Below are 27,571 nucleotides of genomic sequence, written 5' to 3'. Positions count from 1 at the left end.
GAAGTTCTATTTGGTTGTTTTTGAGAGTTTCAATCTCCTTACTCTGCTCATTTAATTGTTTTTTTTTTAATTCCTGAAATTGTTGATATGACTCATTTTGGAACTCATTGAGTTTTTTCAGAAGTACCATCCTGAAGTCTGTCATTTAAGTTGCATATTTCTATGTCTGTAAGCTTTTTTTCTGGAGATTTTTCTGTTTCTTTCTGAGATGCTTTGTCACCTTGGTTGTTCATGGTGTTTAATGGACTATTTCTCTGCTTGGGCATTAATGGAAGTGCATTCTGCTGTTTTTCCAGAAAGAGGGTTTATTATATAAAGATCTATCTTTAGCCTATTGCAAGGAAGGTGTTTTTCTTTTGGTTTCCAGTAGGTGGCGTCTAAGCCTCTTGGATCCCTGCTTTATATAAAGCCTTAGAATGCCTTTTTAAAAATTTTTCTTGCAGATATTTAATCCCACTCTCTACCCTCATTTTCAGTCCTTGTCAGTGTCAGCGACAGTCTAGGCAGAGTTTGCTCATATTCCCCTGCGGCTCCATGGTGATTAGTCTCCGCGGTTATGGAGTGAGGGGCCCTCTGGGTTGGGAGTTCGGGCTGCAGCTCAGCCTCCAGTTTGCAACCGGGGCTGGTAAAAATCAACTGTTGTTTCTCTGTGGCCCCGCTTCTCTGTCTTCTGCCCTGTGACTGGGTCTCATAGCAGTCCCAGGCAGGGCTGTTCAGGGAAGTCCCCACACCTTCACCCTTCGCCCTCCTCCTGCAGGGAGCTCCGGTGGCTGTGAGAGGTAGCTTCTTCATTTCTCCCTGTCCACTACTCGACACCCGCGGTTCTGACCTGTGGTAGATTTTATGCGCAGATCTCATGCTCAGATGTGCTGTTGTGCAATTTTGGTGTTTTTTGCTGTGTTTTAGATGTTCAGCTTATTGTTGTTTCAAGGGGAGAGATCTGGGGAAGTCTCTCACTCTGCCTTTTTTCTGCCAAATCTATTTTGTTCTTTAGATTCCCCATGTAAGTGAAATCATATGGCATTTGTCTTTCTCTTTATGACTTACTCCACTTAGCACAATACCCTCTAGGTTCATTCATGTTGAGGCAGATGGCAAGATTTCATTCTTTTTTTATGGATGAGTAATATTTAATTGTATACATATACCACTTCTTTATCAATTCATCCATTGATAGACACCCAGTTTGCCTCAATATCTTGACTATTGTAAATAATACTACAATGAATATATGGATTCACATGTCCCTTCAAAGTGGTGTTTCTTTGGATAAATACTCAGAAGTAGGAATACCTGGTCCATTTTTGTCTCTTGTTATAGCCTTTGTTTTAAAGTCTATTTTGTCTGATATATAAGTATTGCTACCCCAGCTGCTTTTTATTTCCATTTTCATGAAACATCTTTTTCTATCCCTTTACTTTCAGTCTGTGTGTGTCTTTTGATCTGAAGTGAGTCTCTTGTAGTCAGCATATGTAAGGGTCTTGTTTTCTTATCCATTGAGCCACCCCATCTTTTGATTGGAGCATTTAATCCATTTTCATTTAAAGCAATTGTCGCTAGATATGTAGTTAATGCCGTTTTATTATTAATATTTTTGATCTTTCTTTTTCTTCTTAAAGAAGTCCCACTGACATTTCCTGTAATACTGGCTTGGTGCTGATGAACTCCTTTAGCTTATTTTCTTGGGGAAGCTTTTAATGGGTCCTTCGAGTTTAAATGATAGTTTTGCTGGATAGAGAAATCACAGTTGTAGGCCCATGCTTTTCACCACTTTGAATATTTTGTGTCAATTCCTTCTGGCCCACAAAGTGTCTGTTGAAAAATCAGCTGACAGTATTGTGGGAGCTTTCTTGTAGGCAAATAATTGCTTTTCTCTTACTATTTTTAAGGTTCTCTTTTTGACTTTCACCTTTGGCATTTTAATTATAATGTGTCTTGATGTGGGCCGCTTTGGGTTCATCTTGTTTGGGACTCCTTGAGTTCCTGGAGTTGTATGTATATTTCCTTCAACATGTTAAGGAACTTTTCAGTCATTATTTCTTTAAATAAGTTTTCGTTTTATTTTTTTTTTATTATGATGACATTGGTTAATGAAATCCAGTAAGTTTCAAGTGTGCAATACACAGTAAGTCATATATATTTTGTGTTGTATGTTCACCACCCATAGTTAAATTTCTTTCTGTCACCACATATTTGACCCCTTTTATCCCATTTCCTCCCTCCTTCCCCTTACACTCTGGTAACCACGAGTCTATTATCCATGACCTTGAGTCTCTGTTTGTCTTGTTTGTTTGTTGCTTTTAGGTTTATATCACACATATAAGTGATATCATGTGTTTTTCAACTTTTTCTGTCTGGCTGATTTCGCTTAGCATGATTATCTCGAGGTCCATCCATGTTGTCGCAAAAGGCAGTATGTCATCTCTTCCTATAGCCGAATAATATTCCATTGTATATATGTACCACATCTTTATCTAATAATCTATTGTAGGATACTTTGGTTGCTTCCATGTCCTGCCCACTGTGAATAATGCTGCTATGAACATCGGTGTGCAAATGTCTTTTCGGATATGGGTTTTCAAATCTTTGGGCTAAACATCCAGTAGAGGGATTGCTGGATCATATACTAGATCCATTCTTAGTTATTTGAGGAACTTCCATACTGTTTTCCATAGTGGCCGTACCAATTTGCAGTTCCACCAGGAGTGTATGCGGGTTCTTTTTTCTCCGCATCCTCTCCAGCGCTTGTTATTGCTTGTCCTGTTGATTATAGCTATTCTAACAAGTGCAAGATAGTATCTCATTGTGGTTTTGATTTGCATTTTTCTAGTAGCTAGCGATGTTGAGCATCCTTTCATACGTCTGTTGGCCATTTCTATGTCTTCTTGGAAGAAATGTCTGTTCAGGTCTTCTGCCCAGTTTTCAGTTGGATTGTTTTGTTGTTGTGGTTGTTGTTGATGTTATTGAGCTGAATGTATTCTTATTATATTTTTGATATTAGGCCTTTATCGGAGGTGTTGCTTGCAAATATATTTTCCCAGTCGGATAGTTGTCTCTTTACCTTGTTGACAGAAAAAGCAGAAGCTTTTTAGTTTGATGTAGTCCCATTCATTATTTTAGTTTTTACTTTCCTTGTTTTTGCGGTCAAATTCATAATATCTTCTTTAAGTCCAAGGTCCTTGAGTTTAGTGCCTATGTTTTCTTCTACGCATTTTATTGTTTCAGGTCTTATATTCAGGTCCTTAATCCATTTTGAGTTAATTTTGGTGTGTGGTGATAGACAACACTCTAGTTTCATTCTTTTGCAGGTTGCTTTTCATTTTTCCCATTACCATTTATTGAAGACGCTTTCCTTTCTCCACTGTCTGTTTTTGTCTCTTGTCAAAAATTATTTGCCAATATAAAATAAACATGGGGTTACTTCTGGACTTTCAATTCTATTCCATCGGTCTGTGTGTCTGCCTTTTTGCCAATACCATGCCATTTTGATTATTGTCTCTTTGTAGTATAATTTGAAGTCAGGCAGAGTGATCCTTCTAGGCTTGTTCTTTTTACTGAGGATGGCTTTGGCAATTTGGGGTCTTTTGAGTTTTCATACATATCTGATGATACTTTGTTCTATTTATTTAAAAAATGCCGATGGAATTTTGATGGGGATTGCATTAAATCTATATAATGCTTTAGATAATATGGTCATTTGAATTATAATGATTCTTCCAATCCAAGAACACAGAATATCTTTGCATTTCTTTATATCTTCTTCAATTTATTTGAATAGAGTCTTATAGTTTTCATTAAATAAGTCCTTCACATGTTTCATTAAATTTATTCCTAGGTATTTTATTCTTTTTGTTGTAATCGCAAAGGAATTATTTACCTCTTCTTTTTTATAACAATGTATTATTAGAGTATAAGAATGCTATGGATCTTTGAACATTGATTTTGTATCCAGAAACTTTACTGTATTTGCCTATTGTTTCTAATAGTGTTCTTGGGAAGTCTTTAGGGTTTTCTATATAGAGAATTATGTCATCCACAAATAGTGACAGTTTGACTTCTTCATTTCCTATTTGGATGCCTTTCATATCTTTCTTTTGCCTGATTGCACTCACTTGGACCTCCAATGTTATATTGTATAAGTGATGACAGTGGACAGGCCTGTCTTGTTGTTGATCTTAGAGGAAAGACTTTTTAGTTTTTCACAATTAAGCGTAATGTTGGCTGAGGGTTTGTCGTATATGGCCTTCATTATGTTAAGATACTTTCCTTCTATACCGATTTGGTTAAGTGTTTTCATCATAAGTGGATGCTGTATCTTGTCAAAGGCTTTTTCTGCATCTATTGATATGATCATAGGATTCTTATTTTTTTAATTTGCTTATGTGGTGCATCACATTAATTGATTTGCGTATGTCGAACTATCCCTGTGCCTCTGTGATGAAGCCCACTTGATCGTGGTGTATAATCTTTTTAATATGTTGCTGTATTCGGCTCGCTTGTATCTTATTTAGGAATTTTGCGTCTGTGTTCATGAGAGATTTTGGTCTGTAGTTTTCTTTTTCTGTGTTATCTTTACCAGGTTTTGGTAGTGGAGTAATATTGGCCTCATAAAATGAGTTGGGAAGTATTGCCTCTTCTTCGATTTTTTGAAAGAGTTTGAGGAGAATAGATATTAAATCTTCTTTGAATGTTTAGTAGAATTCACTGGTGAAACCGTCTGGTCCTGGACTTTTACTTTTTGGTAGGTTTTTGATGGTCGTTTCAATTTCCATAGTGCCGATCAGTCTATTTAGATTTTCCGGTTCTTCTTGATTCAGTCTAGGAAGGTTGTATCTTTCTAAGCACTTGTCCATTTCTTCTAGGTTATTAAATTTGGTGTTATATAATTTTTCATAGTATTCTTATATGATCCTTTATATTTCTTCAGTGTCTGTCATAATTTCCCCTCTTTCATCCTTGATTTTGTTTATTTGTGTCCTATCTCTTTTTTCTTTAGTGAGTCTAGCCAGGAATTTGTCAATTTTATTAACCTTCTGTAAGAACACAGCTCTTGTTTCATTTATTTTTTCTATTTTTTTCTTTGTTTTCAATTTCATTTAATTCTGCTCTAATTTTGATTACTTCTTTCCTTCTGTTTATTTTAGGCTTCATTTGTTCTTCCTTTTCTAGTTTTTTTAAGATGAGGCTGTTGAGTTTTTTTATATGAGTTTGTTCTTGTTTTTGGAGATAGGCCTGTAATGATATAAACTTTCCTCTTATTACTCCTTTTGCCATGTCCCAAAAGTTTTGATATGTTGTGATATCATTATCATTCATTCTGTGTATCTCTTGATCTCTCTTTTTATTTCTTCTCTGACTCAGTGAGTCTTCAGTAGCATGTTCTTTAATCTTCAAGTATTTGTGGTTCTTCCTGCTTTCTTTTTACAGTTGATCTCCATCTTCAAAGCATTGTGATCAGAGAAAATGGCTGGTATGATTTCAACCCTCTTATATTTGTCGAGGCTATGTCTGTGTCCCAGTATGTGGTCAGTCCTTGAGAATGTCCCATGTGCACTAGAGAAGAATGTATAAGCAGCTGTTTTGGGATGGAAGGCTCTTTAAATGTCAATTCTGTGCAGTTGGTCTAATGTGTCATTTAAGGATGTTATTTCCTTATTAATTTTCTGTTTGGATGATCTGTCCATATCCTACAACGGGGTATTTAGGTCCCCTAGTACGATAATGTTTTTGTCTGTTTCTCCATTTAATTCTGTGAGTAATTGCTTTATATATTTCAAGGCTCTCTGATTGAGAACATAGATATTAATAAATATGTCTTTTTGGTGTATGATTCATATTATCATTATTAGTGTCCCTCAGTATCTTTCTTTATTGCATTCTTCATTTCTAACTGGTTCTTTTTATGTTTTCTATCTCCATTTTCGTGTCTCTTATCTCTTTGTTGAAGTTCTCACTGATATTATTAAACATCCTTATAACCAGTGGTTTGAACTCTGCATCTCGTAGATTGCATGTCTCTATTTTGTTTAGTTCTTTTTCTGGAGCTTTGTTTTCTTTTATTATTTGAGACATGTTTTTTTGTCTCCCCATTTTGGCTGCCTCCCTGTGTTTGTTTCTATATATTATGTAGGGCTGCTATGTCTCTCAGTCTTAGTAGCATAGCCTTACATAGTAAGCATCCTGTGGGACCCAGTGCTCAGCCTTCCTGGTCGACTGAGCTGGATGCTCCAGGTGTGTTCTTTGTGTGGATTGTGTGTACCCTCCCATTTCAATGAGCTTTGGTTGCTGTTCTCATGTCAATAGGAAGGATTGACCTTCAGGCTGATTGTTATATGTAATGGCTATGATTATTTTGGAGGAGCTGTTGTGCTGCAGCTATTGTGCTGCAGCTGAACTTACACAGAAGGATTTGCTTTATCAGAGTCCTGGCCTGCCCAGTCTGCCCTTTGTGTGTGTTGTTTGTAGAGAAGCTTTTGTGGTGCTCTGGTGTAGCCTAAGGCAACCATTTGTGGGCCTCTTGGGAGGATCTCTGTTGCCGGTCAAGATCAGTTGCCCTCTGTTTCCTGCCTGGGGCTACAAAGTGATCTGCAGATTATTACCACTTGTACTGGACTTGGAGTTACTTGGAGAGAGGCTAAACTGTAAAATGAGGCTGAGTGCCACTAGTAACGGGATTGGGGCTGTTCAGCAATTGGTACAGGGCACACTGAGGCCAGGTGCTGCTTGTTTGGGGTTTGTGAACCTTTGAGAGATTTTAGGAATGTCTCTAACATGAGTCAAAACAGTCTGTTTATATGGAAAAGCTACTGGAAGTGGCTTGGCTGGGCCTGCAATTTAGGTGGGGCAGGATCTTGGGGAATCACTAGGGCAGGGCATAGATGTTAGCCCGATTGATGGAGACTCATATGTAGGCTACCTGTGTCTGCATGCTGTGTGTGGGGCGGGCTCAACAAAAAATCAGTGGCCTCTGCCAGCACTTCTGTCTGGGAGATAACTGCCCCTCCAGCCCTCGCCCTAAAGGCACACAATTTACTTCCTCCCTGTATGTCACTGGCGCCTTTCAAGCTGCTGTCCTAGCGCTGAAGCTCAGAGCCAGTGAGTCCGTCAGAGATTACGTCTGTGTGCAGGCCTTTTAAGAGGAGTGCCTGTTACTCCAGCAGCCCTCCATCTCACTCGCCACAATGTCCTCTGGTTTTCACAGCCAGAAGTTGTGGAGACTTCTCTTCCTGGCACTGGAACTGTGGGCTTGGGAGCCTGATGTAGGGCTGTGTGTGACCCTTCACTCCTCAGGGGTGACCTCTGCATCCTCGATATTTCTCCAGATTTTTAACTGCCTCATATGGGTGTGGGGCCAGCCTGTTCTGAAGCTACGAGTTTCAAGGTGGCTTATTCTGTATGTCCTTAGTTATAGATCTTCTGTTCATCTGTACTTCAATCCATCAATTCTCAATGATGGTTCTGTTGCTTTGTTGTAATTCTGATGTGGTCGTGAGAGGAAGCGAGCACAGCATTTACCTACTCTGCCATCTTGACGGGAACTGAAAACCATATTGAGATTTGATAACTTTCTTGCTTTCTGATATAAGACCCTTCAGGCTTATTTTGTACATTTCCTCTTCAGATCTGTAATTGACCATGTCTCTGAATCCAGGATCCTTTTAGTGAAAAATATGACTTAGATACCACAATCCGAAATTAGGGGTTTTCATTGCTGGTGGATTTGTCATTGTTTGGATGCCTTTTCTTTGGACAGGGTTAAGAAATATATATTTTTAAGAGCAAAATAGCATGAGTTCATATTAATACTTCTAACTGAAATTTAAAATAAGATTTTTGTATACTTATTGTCTCTCCCTGCTACCTCTCTCCCTGAGGTGAAAGTCTTGATTCCTAATGACATTAACATGATTTATTATTTCCTTTATCCTACAATATATTTATATTAGCTTCAAAATAGGAATTTAAAAATTAACAAAATAACCGTTTTAATTTTATTAATAATAATAGAATTTTTAAATGCCATTAGTTATTTCTTTCTGTTCTTGCTTCCTCTTTGAATTGACTAATTTCACTAAGGAATTATAGTTAAAATATGTTTTAAAGGCATTTGAAATAATTCTTTTCTCTGTATCATTATGTCAACTCTTGCTATCCATTAGGTTAATTGATTCCTAATTGTTTTCAATTTTTAATGATTTCCTTTTGGTTTCTTCTTAATTTTTATTTTTAATTATTTAAAACATTTACATTGTTCTATAAGGTATAGTCAGAGATTTCCCCATTCATCCTTGCCATTTCCTCGTTCTGTTTCCACCTTCCTCCTAAGGGTAATCATTTTAATTTTTGTTTTTGTTTTTTTAATCTTTTCATTGTTAAGTATCGCTACCTTTCTTATAAAATGATAGCATATTATATAGACTACATACACTTTGTTTCTTTTAGTTAACATTATGTCTTGAAGACCACTACATATTTCAAGTCCAGAGACCTTCCTCATTTTTTTTTAACAGCTGCATGGCTTTACATTATGTAGATAATGTAGATGTACTATCATTTATTTAGGCATGGCCCTGTTGTTTCTAATCTCAAGGTATAACTATTGTTATATGTTTGTTTCTAAACTCTAGCAATAATAATGCTGCAATCAATAACCTTGAATTCAGTATTCTGTTTCATAATTTCTAGTGTATCTTTGGGATAGATTCTTAGATATAAATTACTCACCTACAGAGAATATGTACTTTTCCAATACTGAGAAGGAAATTTGATTGAAGAATTTGGAGAGTGGTCGCATCGATGTTCTCAGAGGCAGATATATTTGACACCTACCCATCCCCTGCTGAATTCAATATTCATCACAAACCTGGGAGAACCACTTTATAGTTTAGAAAAGACATTTCATCCACTAATTTGTCTCCTTTTACTAAATACAATGAAGACAATGCTCTTTCGAATAGGAGTTTCTTCTACAGTTTTCTATAAGAGGATTTAGCATATATAGTTTTTTTCTATAATGTTTAAAAGAACAGTGAGTGATAATAATCAATGAGACACATATTGTCCTTTGCTTTTCTAAATGTAATTTTCATAATTCTCTTAGCTAGGATATTATTTTATTGTTACTAATTTTCATTTGGTTCAAGGAATTTATTACTTTTTATAGGGTCCTCCTGGACTTCCTGGATTTCCAGGGACACCAGGACTTCCCGTAAGTAGGATTTGGCTTCTTATTTAAAACCCCTTAAAAAATAATCTAAGATATATTATACATGTGACATATCCGTTTTCAAAGGGAATGCCAGGACATGATGGGGCCCCAGGACCTCAAGGTATCCCTGGATGCAATGGAACCAAGGTGAGATTTCTTCAACTTAATCTTAGTCAATATGCTTGATAATAATAGATTTAAAAATCTAAATAAATTAATATGAAGAATGTTGAAGAAGAGATATAGTAGCTTCATGTCTAGAACACACATAGAATGTGTTCTGAGTTAACATTTTAAATATATTGGAACATCAGTAATGCTTTAGGTATGTGTAAGTAACTTGGATATTGCATTGGGTTGAACATTACTTAGCAAATCCTTTTCTGACTTTAGCGTAAAGTAAGATGAGAGTTAAAAAGGAATTAGGATATATATATTTCAAATATTATATTATTTGTTATAAGTAATACTTGTGAATGTCATTCCTTATTTTGCCTTTTTAAAACTAGGTACAATTTAAGTTCTCAACTATTTCACATTTAAATTTTTTTCCTTGCTCAATAACTTCCTTAAGAAAAATCCTAAAAATCCATATGTAATACAGTACATCAACTTTTACTATAAACTGTTAGTATGAAACATGAAACTCTTCTTCATCAATGTAAATGAGGAATTTAACAATTTAAAAAGAAAAATAAAACATTACATAGGACAAATATATATATATGTGTATATATATATATATATATATATATATATATACACACACACACACACATATATATACATATATAATTAATTTATTTTTATGGTGACATTGGTTAGTGAAATCTGATGTTTCAAATGTACATTTCAACAATAAGGCATATATATATTTACATTGTGTGTTCACTTCCCATAGTTAGATTTCTTTCTGTTCACCACATATTTGACCCCTTTTACCCTGTCTACCTCCCCTCCCCTTCCCCCCTACCTTCTGGTAACCACTAGTCTATTGTTCATGTCCATGAGTCTCTGTTTGTCCTGTTCATTTGTTGCTTTTAGGAAAAATATTTTTTCCTGATCCACTTTTCTTGTTTTTAGTCAACTGTATTTAATATAAAGTAATAGCAAGAAAAAATGAGGAAAATTTGCTCATTTTCAAAGCTTACATATTATAGCCTCTGTTCTTATTTCCTCGCTTTTTTCCTTTTCCTATAAGTTAGTGCAATATGTTATTACTTTCTGTGTGTTCTTTTGGTATTTTCCATTTTTCACATAATATTCTGTGAAACTATTCATGAATATCCTAGATCTTTCTAATGGCATGTGTCAGATTTTATATTAGAGCATGTATTTAAAATAACTTGAACAAACTATTTTGCATTACAAAGGCCATATTTTGTGATAATTATTGTAGTGTATACTTGAAGGCAGTAAAATTATTTTCATCTCCAATATTTCTTCAGTTCAGTGTGACCTTTGCCAACAACAACAAAAACAACAACAACAACAACAACAACAATCTTTTGGATTTGTGAGGTTTACTTGTGCTTTTCATTTCATCGGGGCAATCTTACAAGGATAGGACCAATTTGGAGTTAGTTTGCATGGCAAATTGCATGTTAAAGTGGACTATATTCTTGTACCTATTCTGTTTTTTGTTTGTTTGTTTGTTTGTGTTTTGCCAGCATGCCTTGAGCAACAAACAGACCACTAGCCAAAGTTTTAAATTTGAAGACCAAATGTATCTACAATGAATACACTATGCTATATGATTAAAGGGATCTTTTTCTTTCTTTTTATAAAGCTGCACCTTAGCAGATTTCATAATTAGTTTGTGTTTGAGACCTCCAATTATATGAGTAACAAATTTTTAAAAATGGATTTATTATGTATACTTTCATAATAACTGGTTTCTTATGTTTCTTGCTATGTAACTATCAGAATGAACCTCAGAGTTGGAGCCAGAATACATGGTTTCTTTTGTTTTCATCTTCTAAACTTGATGTATAGGCCACTTCCTTTCTCTCTGGACCTACCTTTTCCATGCATAAAAAGTGGTGGAGAGAAAGGTATTAGACAATAATTCAAAGGCATACAGCTGTAATAATTTTACTCTTTTAAGCCTCTGACAAAAAGGATGTTTCTAGGATTACTGTGGCATATAGATATTTGAAAGGAGGTTAAGGTTCTTCTACAGCAATTTTAGCTTTTCTTTTTCTAAACCATATGTCCATATCAGTACTTTACAATGGTGAGTGAGAAAAATTGGGTACCTAGAAAACATAATGACCTGCAATTGCTAGAACTATTGCTATTATTGTCCTCTTGGTGATATTAATGGCATTCTTTCTTACCATCTTTTCCATTTTACAAAAATAATTTGAAATAGTTTACAATAAAAGAAAAAGGCAATAGGGAGTTAAAATAAGAATCTGTATAATACATGGGCAGGAAATTGGGGCAAATCATTAACTATTAAATGTGATTATGGCCAGGTATCTGAGGTGTGACTATCTCAAAATGGATTTTTCAGAAAAAAAAAATGAACGAAGTAGAAGAATTTTTTCTTTATTTCTGATTAAGATTGATGAATAGAGATAAAAGTGTCACTGAAGGTTGACTTGATATGGATAGTTGATATTGAAGTAATTGGAAAGTGAAGCCTGATGCATTTTTGGTAATCTGGCATGTTTCAAATGACTTTTACAAAAAACTTTTCAATACGTCATTGTCTTTTGGTATACTTATGCTTTGTTTCTTGTTCCTCCATGCTCTTTATTTTTTAACTCCTTTTAGGGAGAACGTGGATTTCCAGGAAGTCCCGGTTTTCCTGGTTTACAGGGTCCTCCAGTAAGTTATAAAATTTGGGATTATACTGAACACAAGAATTGACAGAGGAAGCAGAAGTATAGAAAGTGAGCTCAGTGCATTCATGTGGAAAGTAATAAACTAGAAAACTATTGTTTTTTTTTTTAAAGTTGCTGGATAAAAGCAAGGATTCTATGGTATTTAATATAAATGTCATTTCTAAGTATCCTAAGATGTGTAGGGCTTAAAGTGACACTACAGTAGTCTATTTAGTTTGGACCCTATTTGGAAAACATTGCATCTTTTGCCTTGATATATATACACATATACCTACATATATGTACATATATATATAAACCTATATATATGTTTGTATGTGTGTATATATATATATATACACATATGTGTGTGCGTGTGTATGTAATGATGATGTGTGTGATGACAATGTGTGTGCCTATATATATATATATATATATATATATATATATATCTTTTCTTTTTAATAATAGGGACCTCCTGGGATTCCAGGTATGAAGGTAAGCAGCTCATGCCAGGAAGGTAAACATTTTGAATAAAATATTTGGAAATCTTGCAACTTTAATGAGATAATGTCTCTGACTTCTTTCTTAAAATCTATGCTTCTAGAAGTTGTGCAGATGCACATTTACAAGCTCTTCTTAAGTAGTCTCTTTTGTTCCTGTGGCTTTAAATACCTCCTACATGCTGATACACTTACAAATGTGTATACCAAACTCAAATTTCTGATACCTTCAGTCCTCATTACATTTTGATACAATTAACCACCTGCTCCCCCTAGAAATACTTTCCCCCTGTATTCTGTGACACTATCATTCTCTGATTTTTCTTCTGCATCTCTGGTCATTCTGCAGTCTTCTATGCAAACTCATTCTATTCTATCCAGCAGGTATTAAGACACAGTCCCGACTCTTCTCTTCTATGCCTAGCAATATTATTAATGCTTATGATCTTGATTAATATTTAGTTACTGAATACCTACATTTATATCTCTAGAACAGACTTTTCTCCTGACCTGGATGCTTCCCTAATATCTCCACTCAGATATCTCCCAGATATTCAAATTAACATGTTCAAAATTAAAACAGACCCCAAAATAAACTGGCTCCTCCCTCTGGCTTCCTTATCTCTAAAATTTTCGTCACAATATATTATGTACACCATTACAGGAGCCCAAAACCTGAGAGTTAGTGTTTATATTTTCTGCCTTTTCACACACATCCTCATTCCATTCTATCACTAAATACTGTTAATTTTGCCTATAAAATATATCTTAAATTCATCCACTTATCTCCCTCTCCACTGCCACCACATTAACCATAATGTCTCATCCGGGCTATTGTAATAGCCGCTTAACTAGTTCCTTCTTTTGCTATATCCCCGACCTTCCAACCTGATTGATTTTCTATGAAACAGCCAAGAATGATCTTTTAAAAATGTAAATCAATAATTTAATCTTCCTGCTTATAAACCTTCAAAGACTTCCCACTACATCTAAGATAGAGTCCACATTTTTTTTCATGACCTGTAAGACCTGCATGTTCTGGTCCCTTCCCTACATTTCCAGCTTTATCTTTACTACTTTTCCCTTGTCTCACTGATCACACTATTCTGCATTAAGTTATTTGAATGTGCCAAACTCTTTTATTTTGAAGTCCTTGGTACATGCTATTTACTTACATTAACCAGCACTCTTCCCCCATCTTCATCTAGCTGACTCCTTATTATCCTTTAGATCTCAACGTGAATGTTACCTTCACAGATTTCCCTTCTATGACTGCCCACACTAAATTAATTTCCTTCACTATTTATTTTTTTAATTGAAATATATTTGACATGTAACATTGTGTAAACTTAAGGTATATGACATGTGAATTTGATACATTTATATATTGTAATATAATTGCCATTATAATGATAATTACTACCTTCATCACATCACATAATTATCATTTCTTTTTAGTCCTCCACTATTTCTTTATCATGTACCATGTTGTTTTTTTTTTAAACCCTTAACAGAACATTTTGTCATCTTATTTGTTTACATGTTATAGTCTGCATTTCTCCAGTATATTGTTAATAACATGAGAACAGAGATGTTGTTTATCTTTTCACTACTGATTATCCAGAGCCTAACACAATTCTTGGCAAATACTAATATTTAATAAGTGTTTTTTAGTGAATGAGAAACTGAAAGTACTATATGCTCTTAATTACTCAACTGTGCTTCAGTATACTCTGGCCACTTCCTCATTTCCCTTTAAAAGGTAAATTTATTCATGTTAATTATTGAATTTGCCTAATCTTCTAGGACATTTATGTGATAAATTGAATTCTCAGATCATTTTTTGTGCACTTGCCAGTTTTCATGTATCATAACTGTTAGTTATTACTTCCATTGATGGTTTCTTTCAGGGAGAACAAGGTAGTATAATTATGTCATCACTGCCAGGACCAAAGGGTAATCCAGGATATCCAGGTCCTCCTGGAATACAAGTAAGCGTCCACTGATTTTCCTCTTTGCTATATTGGTTTAATCAGATCACAGCATCACTTTTTTCTCCTCAAATCTTTACTACCCTCTATTTTAGTTATATAAATTATCATGTGAAGTTTGATAGACATTGCATATACCTTGTACCTGAAGATAAAAGCAGTCTGGATCAAGGAGAATTTTAAGAAGCATTACCTTTTTTCTTCTGCTTTTCTATCCAGTTTCCATGGAAATATTTGTTTTGAGTTTGGCAACAGAAATAGGCTTCTATATTCTTATTCTTGTGCTGTGGAGATCAGTAGCGTAGTAGGAGTAGTCCTGATAATTGTAAATGGTCTGATTAAAAATAAAAATCATAGGCCTCCCATTTCAGATATTAGAAGGCATCATTTATAACACTATCAGCTATGCATTATATATGAACATATTTTGAAGGCTGAAGAAATAAAATTTATGCATGGTGAACATAAACTATAATCTTAAGAAAAAAGTTATTATGTTAGCCTACAGCTAGCATACATGCATAGAAACAGTAATAACTTTGGAGTATTAGGAAGTCAATTTCTTGAGGTTTATATTTCATGAAGATTAATCTCTTTGCCAAAAATAAAAATCAGTACTTTCTAATATTTAATCACTTAAGGTACAATGTTAGGGACTTTTTAAACTACTACCTCATTTCAAACTTGACATCACCTATCCATATGTCCTTACATACTCTCAATCTTACCCTTTATCTTTTATAAATTTTTATTATGTAATATTTGAAATACAGCAGAATACATGCAAAATATATGTATGCTGTGAAGCATAACTACTAAATGAACACTTGCGATCAATACAGCATGTGAGAACTAGGCCATTACAAACAATTTTATATCAACCTGTGGTTTCTGCCTTCTCCCATATATTACATATGCATATATCTCTAAGTGATAGAATACTTAGTTTTGCTTTTAAAATAATATAATACTTATAAAAATACTGCAATTTTTTCTATTTGATATGTTAAGATTCATCCATATTATTGTATATGGCTGTAGTTCATTCAGTTTCACTTCCATATAATATTTCATTGTGTGAACATTCTACATGTGGTTTCTCCAACTTCCTGTTGTTGAATATTGTTTGGAGATTTTTTTTTCATTGCAAAACTATCAGGGATTTATACCTAGCTATAGAATTGCTAGATTTCAGGGGAGTCAAATTTTCGACTTTTTAAGATCCCAAATTGTGTTCCACAACAGTTGCAACATTCCCTCATTTTTGTCCCAGTTATTTTCACTCCTTTTATTATCTTTAATTTTATTTATTTTTATTTTAAAATTAGAAAAGCCAGCTTGAAACTAGTAGCCTTTCACTTCCCAGTTCTAGCATAAAAGCCCCTCTAAATGCCCACCTTCATAGCTTTATTTTCTAAAACTTCCTTATGATGTTTCTCCGACATTTGTTATCTATCACTGTAAAACACAAGTTTTCTAAAAGCTTAATTCGTTCTGTCTAGTTGAATTTATTTATAGTTATTTAGTCCATTTGTTCTTATACATTTTAAATTTCTGACTATACTGCAGAATTATAGAATTGTAGAACGGAATTCTGGCAACTCAAGTTCAAATTTCATACATTTAGTTCTTTTTATGATACAATGAGGTGTTTTTTTTTATTATTTTCTTTACTTTTTTTTGATAGGGCCCAGCTGGTCCCGCTGGTATGCCAGGGCCAGTTGGTCCTCCAGGACCACCAGGTTTGATGGTAAGCTTGCTTCTGTAATTTCATTTCTCCTTTTCTTTTCATTTCTTTCACAAACATATATATATATATATATATATATATATATATATATATATATATATATATATACACATATATAATACACACACATATATGTGTATTATACATATATACACATATATACATATATATACACATATATACATATATGTATATATATATTATATATATATAAAATTTGAAAGTATAATGTATTTTCAGTGCTCACAATCTATAATATTCTTATTTACTGGAGATTTTACAATGCTATCATGAATGATATATGCTAAGTAATAGCTCGATTTTATAGATGGGAAAAATTAGATTCACAAACAGTAAGATGTAGAATAAAGTATTTTGTTGGTTATCTCTTGATGTGTCAGTGCTGAAGTTGATTCTGGTCATCTCATGAAGTCTTCTAAAGCAGTTCTCTAGTTACTTGATGAAACATGTTTCTTCAAATTCCAGTTTTTTGTTTAAGAGGAACAAAAACAGGTATTCACAAAAATAAAATATGGTCTCTCATTTCTTAAGGACCTGTGACAAAATAGTAGGATTGGTAAAAATAGTGAATCACTCTGCAATGGGATAAGGTTTTGTATACCCTTGGAAAGAAGCAAAAACTTCTAAAGTCCCTGTATATGCAGCTAGTCTCTTACTTTATTACCTCTATGGTCACTCATATTTTTTATTCTAATTAGTTCTAAGTATTTTTACACCTGAAATACTCAGATTTAATTCAAGTCATGTTTTAGACTTAGATCTTTGCTGTTGTCCGCTTACAAGGGCAAGAAAATTGTACTTCAGCCAAAGTAATTTCTCATGTGCCACTCTATCTCTCATCTACCACATATTTAAGTAACAGTTTTCATTATATCTTTATAGATTGCACATTTCTGCTTGTGACAATTGGTCCTCTATTCTTGAATGGAAAAAACATTTGTTAAGTACTAGAAGAATCTATCAGAAAAGATTGTGATTTCTGCTTTCCTGGAAATCTTTCGGAGAGGATTAGAAAACCCTTTTATTTAGCTAGTTTTACTTGTAGACTTCCTGCAATACATGAGACTCCGGACTATGGCACTTTTTCCTAACTCTGTTGTTACAACATTGGTATATTCTAAGTGTGTTGTTACACCTTGAATTCCCTTAGCTCTTGTGGCCACATAACTGATTTAGTCCGTACTTCTAAATTTCTTTCCAATTAACCCTGATTCAACATGTGAAGCAAAGACTCAGAAATGCCACCATGATACAATATATAAATAAATAGATCCTTTGAGATCGAGAGGTGATACACTTGGGCAGACAATTGTTGTTTCACTTAAATGCTTTTTAACTTTTAAAACCTTGAACATTCTCAAATATACAAAGTTAAATCATATAAAAATAAAACAACTAAAAAATTAAACACATACATTTTATAATTAGAGAGTTAATTGCTTTATGTTACCTAAAATAATCTATAATTCTGGATGAGAAATTTAATGTGTTTGTTGAGATTAACTTTTGTATTGATTTTTGGCTTGGTTCTACCCCTCTGCCTCTACACATCCTTGCATTTCTTCCCCTGCCCTCTCTATACTGTCATGAGAAGTCTCTATGTTTACCTAGTTTGTTTAAATCATTTTAAATGTGTAACTCTGACTAGAAAGCAATGAGAAAAAACATGAAATATTATTTTGAAGGGCTTTTTAGTCCTCACCTTTTATAAAACCATATAATTTTTAATAAACTTATTAATATAATACTTGTTTCCTTTTCTGGGTCTTCTGTTCTTAGGGCCCACCTGGTCCACCAGGGCTTCCAGGACCAAAGGTATTTTCTTTCTCATTACATCTTTTATTTAGTGTGGATTCTTTTGGTCATTGTCAATGAGATTTTAAACTGAAACCTCTCTCTTCAGGGGAATATGGGCTTAAATTTCCAAGGACCCAAAGGTGAAAAGGTGAGTAAAGAAAAAAGTTGGTTACTCAACCTCGTGTTTTCTCTTTTCATAGTCATTTGAACTTGTCTTTTTGTTTCTTGCAACTGATTTTGCTTACATGTTATATTATTGTCTGTGTAAATTATGAAATATCACTTATTTTACCTTACAAACAGGGCGAGCAAGGTCTTCAGGGCCCTCCTGGGCCACCTGGGCAGATCAGTGAACAGAAAAGACCAATCGATGTAGAGTTTCAGAAAGGAGATCAGGTGAGTATGTAGAGAGGAAATCAATGAACACCTTACTATGACAATGGCATTCCATTAAAATGCACTATAAGCTGGAATATGGTTATATGTTAAGGTATTTTTAAATTAAGAATGTCAGATAATTAAATTTTTAAATAGCTTTATTGATATATAATTCACATACTATACAATTCACCTATTGAATGATTACATTTTAGTATATTTACAAGATAGTGAATTCATCACTATAATCTGAGAGCATCGTTATCACCCCCCCAAAAAAAATTCCATACCTATTAGTTGTCACACCCCATTTCTTCCCAAACTCTCCAACCCTAGGCATCCATTAATTTAATTTTTTGGCTCTATAGATTTGCCAATTCTGGATATTTCATATAAATGGAGTCATATAATATGTGGTATTCTGTTTAGCAATAGTTGTCTGATACCTTGTTTCTACTAGAGTAGATGAGGGGATCAAACATATCTTTTATAGTATAGTGGACCATCATCCTTGAACAGAGTTCATGCATTGTAGTTTCACCTAAATGCTAATAAAAAAGTTAAAAATAAAGGACAATTTGTATTGAAACTCTACCATTAATATGGATTGGGCCATTTAATTCTCTGCCAAAATGTATGTGTTTTATACAGCCCCCAAATCTCTTAGTTTTAGATACTCTTGCTTTTTTTTATAAAACATTTTGTAAGAATAAAAAATTATTGATACTTTCATTTTAAGTGTTATCTTGTTATTTACCTCAAAAATTGGCTTGTACATATAATAGAAATTAGCTGAAGTGAGCAAAGGTGGCTCTAAGTTTTTTTTTGCCTAGGAGATTTCAACTTTGAATTAGAAGCATTTGTTTATCTTTGGTTATACTACATGAGTCTATAGTTAAGCTTGTTAAAAGCATTCTTAGCTAGCCGTAGTATTAATAGTATTAATATTGCTTTCCTTTACATACTACTGCATAGGGACTTCCTGGTGACCGGGGGCCTCCTGGACCTCCAGGGTTGCGTGGTCCTCCAGTAAGTAACCTAAAATTCTTTAGCACCATTTAATGTAATTTGGTGTGGATACATAGTACTCATAAACCAATGTAAAACTACTTTTGTGTGTACAGGGTCTTCCAGGTGGTGCGAAAGGTGAGAAGGGTGAGCAAGGAGAGCCTGGCAAAAGAGTAAGTGTTACAGCTACTAATATTCTTTGCAAAAATCTTTAAATGTGTGTGTAATTTTATTCTTTCCTCTTAAATTCTACTTTCATTTCCTCGAAATGTCACAATTGAATAAATAAAATATTCTTTTATTTATGATAATATTGGAGTCTAAAATGGCTACTTAATATAGTCCAAGGCAGAAATAAAGGTTGTTATATTCTTTAACCTTACACTTTCTAAATAACAGTTTTACATTCTTGCATTTCTTTGAATCCTATAGGGTAAACCGGGCAAAGATGGAGAGAATGGCCAACCAGGAACTCCAGTGAGTAGTTAAAGTTCATTCTCCACTACCAAAAAAAAAAAAGAGGGAAGGGAAGGAAGGAAGGAAGAAGAAAAGGAGGAAGGAAGGAAGAATGGAAGGAAGGAAGAAGGAAGGAAAGGAAGGAAGGAAGGAAGGAAAAGGAAGGAAGGAAGGAAGGAAGGAAGAAGGAAGGAAGGAAGGAAGGAATAAAGAAAAGAAAGGAAGGAAGGAAAAAGAAAAAGAGGCAAGATAGAGAAGTAGGAGGGCAAAGAGGCTTGGATTTGGAAATTGTTTGAATGATGGAAATTAACATTTCTTTCTCTTTTGAATATGAATCAGTAATTCTTGTTTTTTTTTAAGTCAGATTTATTGAGATAATTTGTATACAGTAAAATAAACCATTATTATTATACAATTCTGTGTGTTTTGACAAATGTGTACGGTTGTGTAACCAACTCTATAATCAGAAACAGTTCCGTCACCCTCAAAAGTTCCTTCATACTCTTTTTGTAGTCATCTTTTCTCCCTCCACCACCCAAAGCTCCTGGCAACAATCGATCTGTTCTCTATCTCTATAATAGTACCTATTTCTGAGTATTATATAAATGGGAGTCATATTGTATATAGCCTTTTTAATTAGGATTCTTTTATATAGCATAATACATTGTACTGTATATAAATAGTTCATTTATTTTTATTGCTGACTAGTATTTGATTATATGGGTGTACCAAGGTTTATTTATGAATTAAGCCATTGAAGGATAATTTGTTTTTTTCTGGTTTGGGCCAGCATGAATAAAATTGGTAAAAACATTCACATACAACTTTTTGTGTGAATATAAGTTTTTTTTCAGTAAAAGTTTTGACAGACAATTCTAATTAATACAAAGAGGAAAATTAAAAACATGTGAGTCCAGGAGAATTATTTCCTGCAGCTTCAATATTAAGAGTATCCACAGTAGATATTAAAAGAGGTTATCAAGAACAGTTAGAAAATTTGATGACATTTGGAAAGCATTTTGAAGGAAAGGGATTATTCTTAACAAAACTGGATGTTGGAAGTAATAAAATAACATAAATTGGTTTACAGGTGATTTTGTTAAACAGACAGTCCTCAACTTATAAATTCTATATTCACAAATGGCTTAAATATATAAAATGGTATAAGAGGAAATAAATTCAGGGCCTCAGTCCTGACTTCTTTTGGAACAATTGGTCTTCATTTCATGATTTAGGCGGTCATGATTTTCAACAATTTGCCTCTGATTGTTTTGTACAGATATCCTCAGGGAAAAGGCTGTTCTCTGTACTAGGTGAACTCAAGTCAGGCCAAATCAAGATGGGGACTAGTGGGAACTGTTTGGGAATCACCAGACAAATGAAATACTGACACTTCTCTGGGAATGGGGCTTTGAAAAAGCTCCAACCCAGTTCTTTCCCCTCCCAGCTGCTGCCAGGCTACTGTTTTTTAACCTTAATTGTGTGCTGTTGGTTTTCAAGGCTACCGCGAAGCTGAGGAATGGTGATAGGAATAGAGCAAGTTAAAATGCCTCAAAGCTCTGCATTCTTAACCAAGATTCAGCCATTTTTTATTTTAAATAAATGTTTCCTGGATTGCTGCATGCTTTTGTTTATAGAGTTCTAAAAAGGTTGACTCTGGCCATTTTTACTAGGGTTCTTGTTACTTTTATGAAGGAGAGGATTTGGGGAGGTTCTTATTCCACCATTTTTGCTGATGTCACTCTCTCCTCTATGTTTTATAGGGTTTGCCTGGTGATCCTGGTTACCCTGGTGAACCAGGAAAGGTTGGAGAAAAGGTAAGAATTTTATTACTTAGAAGTGCCTGGTTTTATTCTAGCTAACATGATCATTTCTCTCCCAAGGTTGAGTTATAAATGAAAAAGTTCTAAATAACTAGCTTTTAAATTCAAAACATACCTTCTTTATCCATCTTTTGGTGTTGCCCCTTTTTCTTTTATAACACTTCCTCTGAATTTTCATTCATTTTCTTAAATCATAGTGTGGTGGAAGTACATGAAGAATTATTTAACTTTAGCATTTCCATTGTGAAAAGTTGGTGCCTTTACTTTGAACACATTATTGGCAAAACTTTTGTTCTCCAGAAAGAGGATTCAGCACTATTTGAGTGAGGTCCTCCTACTAAAAAGGCATATAGCTATGAATTTAGAAAGTCTTCACTAAACATTTCCATTCTCTATGCAATTATTGCCTAAGGTCACCGTGGCTAATTCTTAGTCTTTTTTTTTTTTCATTTGGCTATGCAGCCTGACTGGTTATTTATTTAGTTGCCTGTTTTTAAAGCAACTTTGAAAGAATGTACGAAGCACACAATTCCCCTATTTATAGCAGATAGCAAAATATCTAGTTTTCCAGTCTCTAATTGCTTTGCATGAAAAGCGTTGTTTTGCAAGCAAGGAAGGAAGAGTGTTACAAACTTGAATGTACCTAGAGGGCATATATTTTAGTGGTAGTTTATCTCTAAACTAGATCTAACTGCTATCTTAGCCTAAGAGGCACAGCTAGAATAAAGGAAGATATAAAATCTCAGAGAATAAGATTGTTTTTCAAGTATTAAATAAAGTTATGTGACAGAGTAACTCCTTAAAAGGAACTTATGGATATATGAAAGATTTCTATGAACAATTCTCGAATGAGAATAAAGGTGTGTGAGAGACATCTACACTTGAGTCTTGGCCAGTAGAGTAACAGTTGAGTACTGTGTTCTTCATGCTATTGTAGCTACTGGTTAAGGGTAGTACTGCTGTCTGAATTTGTCTTTCATTAGCTTCCAAGAGCAAACCCACAAAATCGATTGTGATTTATTAGCTGTTCCTGATGATAGTTAAGTCCATAAGCTCTATAATATCTGCCAATAATGGAAATGACACGAAATTTATGCTGTTGACAAGTTTTATGAAAAGGAACATAGCTGAATGTAAAAAGTAGTCTACAGCCACCCCAAACAGGCCCGATCCTGTCTGATCTCGGAAGCAAAGCAGGGTCGGGCCTGGTTAGTACTTGGATTGACCACCTAGGAAGACCAGGTGCTGTAAGCATAAAAAATAAAAAATAAGGGATTGTAAGCTGACAAGGTCCTTGCAATCTGTGAAGTCAACCAAGGGTTGCCTCACCTAAAAAAAAAATAAATAAAATAAAATAAATTTAAAAAGTAGTGATTTTAACTGATGTAGTGGTACCAAAGTTTTTATTCAGCATCTTCTATAAAATATTTATAGTTTCCTAGAAAATAAGAATCTTAAAATCATCGATGTTACACTAGAAATACTTTAGAATCCTCGTCTATATATAAGGCAGGGAAGTTAATTGATTTGGTCAAGATCATGTAGCTAGTAAATGTGAGACAACATCACAGGTTTTCTTAGGCTTAGCTCAGTACTGTTTCACTGTTTCATCTACCTCATATTGTATTTGTCTTTAGTGTATTTTATTATGGATTTCTGGATCTTTATGAAACTTAGTTATCTATTATGTTTTTTGAGGAAATGGATGTTTTCATGTTTTTATTAACTTATTTTAAAATTGTATCGAACAGGGCCAAAAAGGTGACATAGGCTCAATTGGCCCCCCTGGACTTGTAAGTTATTTTTTTTTTAGTCTTCATTTATCAAATGTATTAATGCATTTTCATTTTTGTGCCTTAATTATATACTCTGTACCCTTTCCTAATAGAACACAAAATTCCAAGTCATTATCAACTTTTATTGGCTTAAAAGTTTTTACATCTAAAACCTTCAGTGATGTAGACTGCAAAGTTTTCGTATTGTTCTGCCTGTGTATTAGTTCTCCATAGCAAAGATCCAAAATTATGACATTGGCTTGTTTTGCATCATGATTGCCACATTATTTCTCAAGTAACCAGCAGGTGGTGCAAGTGTTGCTTACAAAGATTCAATAGAAGAAACCATTGGAGAACTAGGGATTGGTCTGTTCCCCTGCAGGGCTCAGGGGAAAGACATATTTGGCCTTAATAGGTTTTCTCAATTTGTAATTGTCTTTGAGTCACACCTCTTTTTTTCCCTGAGTGTGTACGTCTAGGGGCTCTTAATAACAAATGTATGAAACTGCTCTATGAAAGAATAATTATAGGGGTTATAGATTATCTGTCATGTTTGTATTCACCATGAAATTAAAGTCAAATGTATTTCCAATCTTATTAAGAATATAATTTTATTGCTACAATTTGACGAATAGGTTTTCCTTTGGCTGAAATTTGATAAGACTCTTGAATTTAGACTGCATTGAAGCTGCAAGATGCAAATGCCATGAAACCTATATGTGCAGAAATTAATTTAATTATTTTTTGTCTATATTGAGTCTCAGATATTGATACTTAGTACATTACTAAATCTAATGAGGATATACTTAAAGAAAATCTTAGATAATTTTTATCCATTTTCATTTTAAAATCAGTTTTATTTCTCTAAGAAATAATTTCTTTATAAAATGAGATGGTAAAATTTCAATGAATATAAGAAGAAATAGAAATTTTGACAGTACAGTCTTATCTAACAGTTCACTTTCCCTTTTGAACTACTATCTAAATTCTGAGTCCCATAACTTTTAGTCTCTTTCTTTCATCTGAATATTTCTTATATCCAGTAGAGCCAGGATGAAACATAAAACGTTGCCAGTAGGTGTTGATTTGTACCTTAAACTGACAATTTCTTAAATCTAAAGCTTATGTACCTTTATAGCTCTATGAGGTTAATTTCTTTATATTTAGATTATTTAATATGAAATCATTTAGACACTGAGATTTTAAGAAGATAGAGAGAAAAACAATGATCCAGTTAGTTTATTTTATGAGAATGATGCGCTACCTACTGCACTAACGAGGCACCTCCAGCTAGTTGATTTTAATCAATAAATCCTTCTCAGAAGAGATCAGTTCTTTCTCTTGCTTTTATTCTTAGAGGAAGAAATAAGTGTGGACTGATAAAGGAAAAGGTTAAAGAAAGGCATTATTGATGTTTGAAATGGTATACTCAAAAGCAAAGACAAGAATGTGCAAAATGCATGAAGTGGTTATAATCAGATACACCTTACTCCTAAAAATTTATTGCTGGAATTAACAGAAGATGAAAGGGGTGAGAGAGATATTGGAAACCTTGACAGAGTCAAGGGTTAAAAGTAGCATCAGATATAGTAAAAAGTAGTGAACATTTTTAGTCATTAAGCACAGAAAAATGGCTAGGATATGCAGTAGATTTAGATTCAAGGGGACAAGCTCAGAGGTGTTTCTGTTAGTCCAGGTGTGAGGTAAAGATAGTAGTTGTGGCAACAGGAAAGAAGAGGGTAAATAGAGGCATTTTTAATAAAGAATGATCAGGCTTAGATAATTAGAATGAATTTAATATGAATTTTAGAATAAGAAACATCTAAAATAATTCTAGCTCTGTAAACCTGGAGTTTAGGAGAATGGTAATATTATTACTGGTTTGGCAGTTTCTAATAAGTTGAAGGATAGGCATGATCTGGAATGTGACTCATAATCTACGCAGTAGTCTTAATGATTTTGCCTCTGAACACTCTGTGAATACAATGGCACTATAATCATATGTAGCTGCTAGGCTATTTTCAGGGGAACAAGCTACTTCTTTGAGTTCCTTTATTTTTTTCCTTTCATAATAAAGGTAATTCCTAGACCTGGGACTGGTGTAACCGTAGGAGAAAAGGGAAATATTGGGTTACCTGGCTTGCCTGGAGAAAAAGGAGAGCGAGGATTTCCTGGAATACAGGGTCTACCTGGCCTTCCTGGACCTCCAGGTAAAAGGAACTATACTAATGTCCTTATATTTATAGCATCTTTACTAATCCACATATTCATTATCATATTACTTCTAGGATAAATATGGAAGTAGAAGACATTAGTATTTATTAATTGACAGAAACTTCTCAACTCTTTTTTTAAATATTATTTTATTATTAGCTTCAAGTATACAGTACGTTGGTTAGACATTTAATAGTTTATAAAATAATTTCCAAAATTGTTTTTTCTCTCCTCTGACTCCCCACCTAGCCAATACATTAATGCTTAACTGCATTCCCTATGCCGTGCTCTCGATCCCCGTGACCATCTGTCAAGTACTAATTTGTACTTCTTTAACCTTTCACCCATTCTGCCAGCCCCACCACCCCCCTCCCCTCTAGCTGTATCCAGGTTGTCCTCTATAGTTCTGAGTCTGTTTTTGATTAGTTTGTTCTTTTTAAGAAATTTCTCAACACTTACTGCAGACATTCTAGACAAATTCCTCAAATGTACTTAAAAAAAAAAGCCAAATCAGTTGAATAGTTCCCCATTATTTTATTTTTATTTTATATTATTTTTATTATGGTGACATTGCTTGATGAAATCCAGTAAGTTTCAAGTGTACAATTCAATAGTAAGGCTTATATACATTTCATTGTGTGTTCAATTCCCATAGATAGATTTCTTTCTGTCACCACATACTAGACCACTTTGACCCCTTCTACCTTCCCCCTCCTCCCTACCCTCTGGTAACCACTAGTCTATTATCAATATCCACAAGTCTCTGTTTATTTGTCCTCTTTGTTTGTTGCTTTTAGGTTAATATCCCTCATATAAGTAATATGTGGTTTTCAACTTTTTCTGTCTGGTTTATTTCGCTTAGCATGATTATCTCAAGGTCCATCCATGTTGTTGCAAATGGCAGTATTTCATCTCTTCTTACAGCTGAGTAATATTCCATTGTATATATGTACCACATCTTCTTTATCGAATCATCCGTTGTAGGACACTTTGGTTGCTTCCATGTATTGGGCACCGTGAATAATGCTATGAACATCGGTGTACAAATATTTTTTGGGATATGGGTTTTCAAGTTCTTGGGGTAAATACCCAGTAGAGGAATTGCTGGATCATATGGTAGATCAATTCTTAGGTTTTTGAGGAACCTCCATACAGTTTTCCATAGCGGCTGTACCAATTTGCAGTCCTACCAGCAGTGTATAAGGGTTCCCTTTTCTCCCCATCCTCTCCAACATTTGTTATTACTTGTTCTGTTGATTATAGCTGTTCTAAAAAGTGTGAGATGATATCTCATTGTGGTTTTGATTTGCATTTCCTTAATAGCTAGCGATGTTGAGCATCCTTTCATATGTTCGTTGGCCATTTGTATGAGAAGTGTCTGTTCAAGTCCTCTGCCCATTTTTTAATTGGATTCTTTGTTTTTCTGTTGTTATCGAGTTGTATGATTTCTTTGTATAATTTGGGTATTAGGCCCATTTTGGAGGCGTTGCTTGCAAATGTACTTTCCCAGTTGGATGGTCATGTCTTTACCTTGTTGATAGTTTCTTTTTCTGTGCAGAAGTTTTGGGTCGATGTTTTCTTATTTTTGCTTTTACTTCCCATACCTTTGAGGCCAAATTCATAAAATTCTCTTTAAGCCCAAGTTCCTATGTTCTCTTCTATGCAATTTATTGTTTCAGGTCTTATATTCAGGTCTTTAATCCATTTTTCAGTTAATTTTAGAGTGTAGTTATAGAAAACAGTCTACTATCATTCCTTCAGGTACCACTGTGACACAGATATTTTCACACTTAATTGCATCCTATAAATTTCTTAA

General features: G+C 34.1%; 1 protein-coding gene across 8 annotated transcripts in view; it reads left to right on the top strand.

The window, feature by feature from the left end:
* COL4A5 (collagen type IV alpha 5 chain) overlaps positions 1 to 27,571 on the top strand; it is a 244,038-nt gene that overhangs the window by 124,401 nt on the left and 92,066 nt on the right. For all 8 annotated transcript variants that reach the window (XM_039879706.1, XM_039879705.1, XM_039879700.1 and 5 more), the window contains exons 5-19: positions 9,164 to 9,208; positions 9,293 to 9,355; positions 11,990 to 12,043; positions 12,511 to 12,537; positions 14,453 to 14,533; positions 16,221 to 16,283; positions 18,084 to 18,119; positions 18,208 to 18,249; positions 18,405 to 18,497; positions 19,455 to 19,508; positions 19,604 to 19,660; positions 19,920 to 19,964; positions 21,707 to 21,760; positions 23,518 to 23,559; positions 25,619 to 25,751. In XM_039879706.1, coding sequence (XP_039735640.1) covers positions 9,164 to 9,208; positions 9,293 to 9,355; positions 11,990 to 12,043; positions 12,511 to 12,537; positions 14,453 to 14,533; positions 16,221 to 16,283; positions 18,084 to 18,119; positions 18,208 to 18,249; positions 18,405 to 18,497; positions 19,455 to 19,508; positions 19,604 to 19,660; positions 19,920 to 19,964; positions 21,707 to 21,760; positions 23,518 to 23,559; positions 25,619 to 25,751 — 889 coding nt within the window. The remainder of the gene's footprint in view (positions 1 to 9,163; positions 9,209 to 9,292; positions 9,356 to 11,989; positions 12,044 to 12,510; positions 12,538 to 14,452; positions 14,534 to 16,220; positions 16,284 to 18,083; positions 18,120 to 18,207; positions 18,250 to 18,404; positions 18,498 to 19,454; positions 19,509 to 19,603; positions 19,661 to 19,919; positions 19,965 to 21,706; positions 21,761 to 23,517; positions 23,560 to 25,618; positions 25,752 to 27,571) is intronic.

This window comes from Pteropus medius, unplaced genomic scaffold (genome assembly GCF_902729225.1).
Source record: "Pteropus medius unplaced genomic scaffold, Ma_sr-lr_union100, whole genome shotgun sequence".
In the NCBI taxonomy this organism is placed as follows: Eukaryota; Metazoa; Chordata; class Mammalia; order Chiroptera; family Pteropodidae; genus Pteropus; species Pteropus medius.
This window is presented reverse-complemented; position numbering and strand designations above follow the sequence as displayed.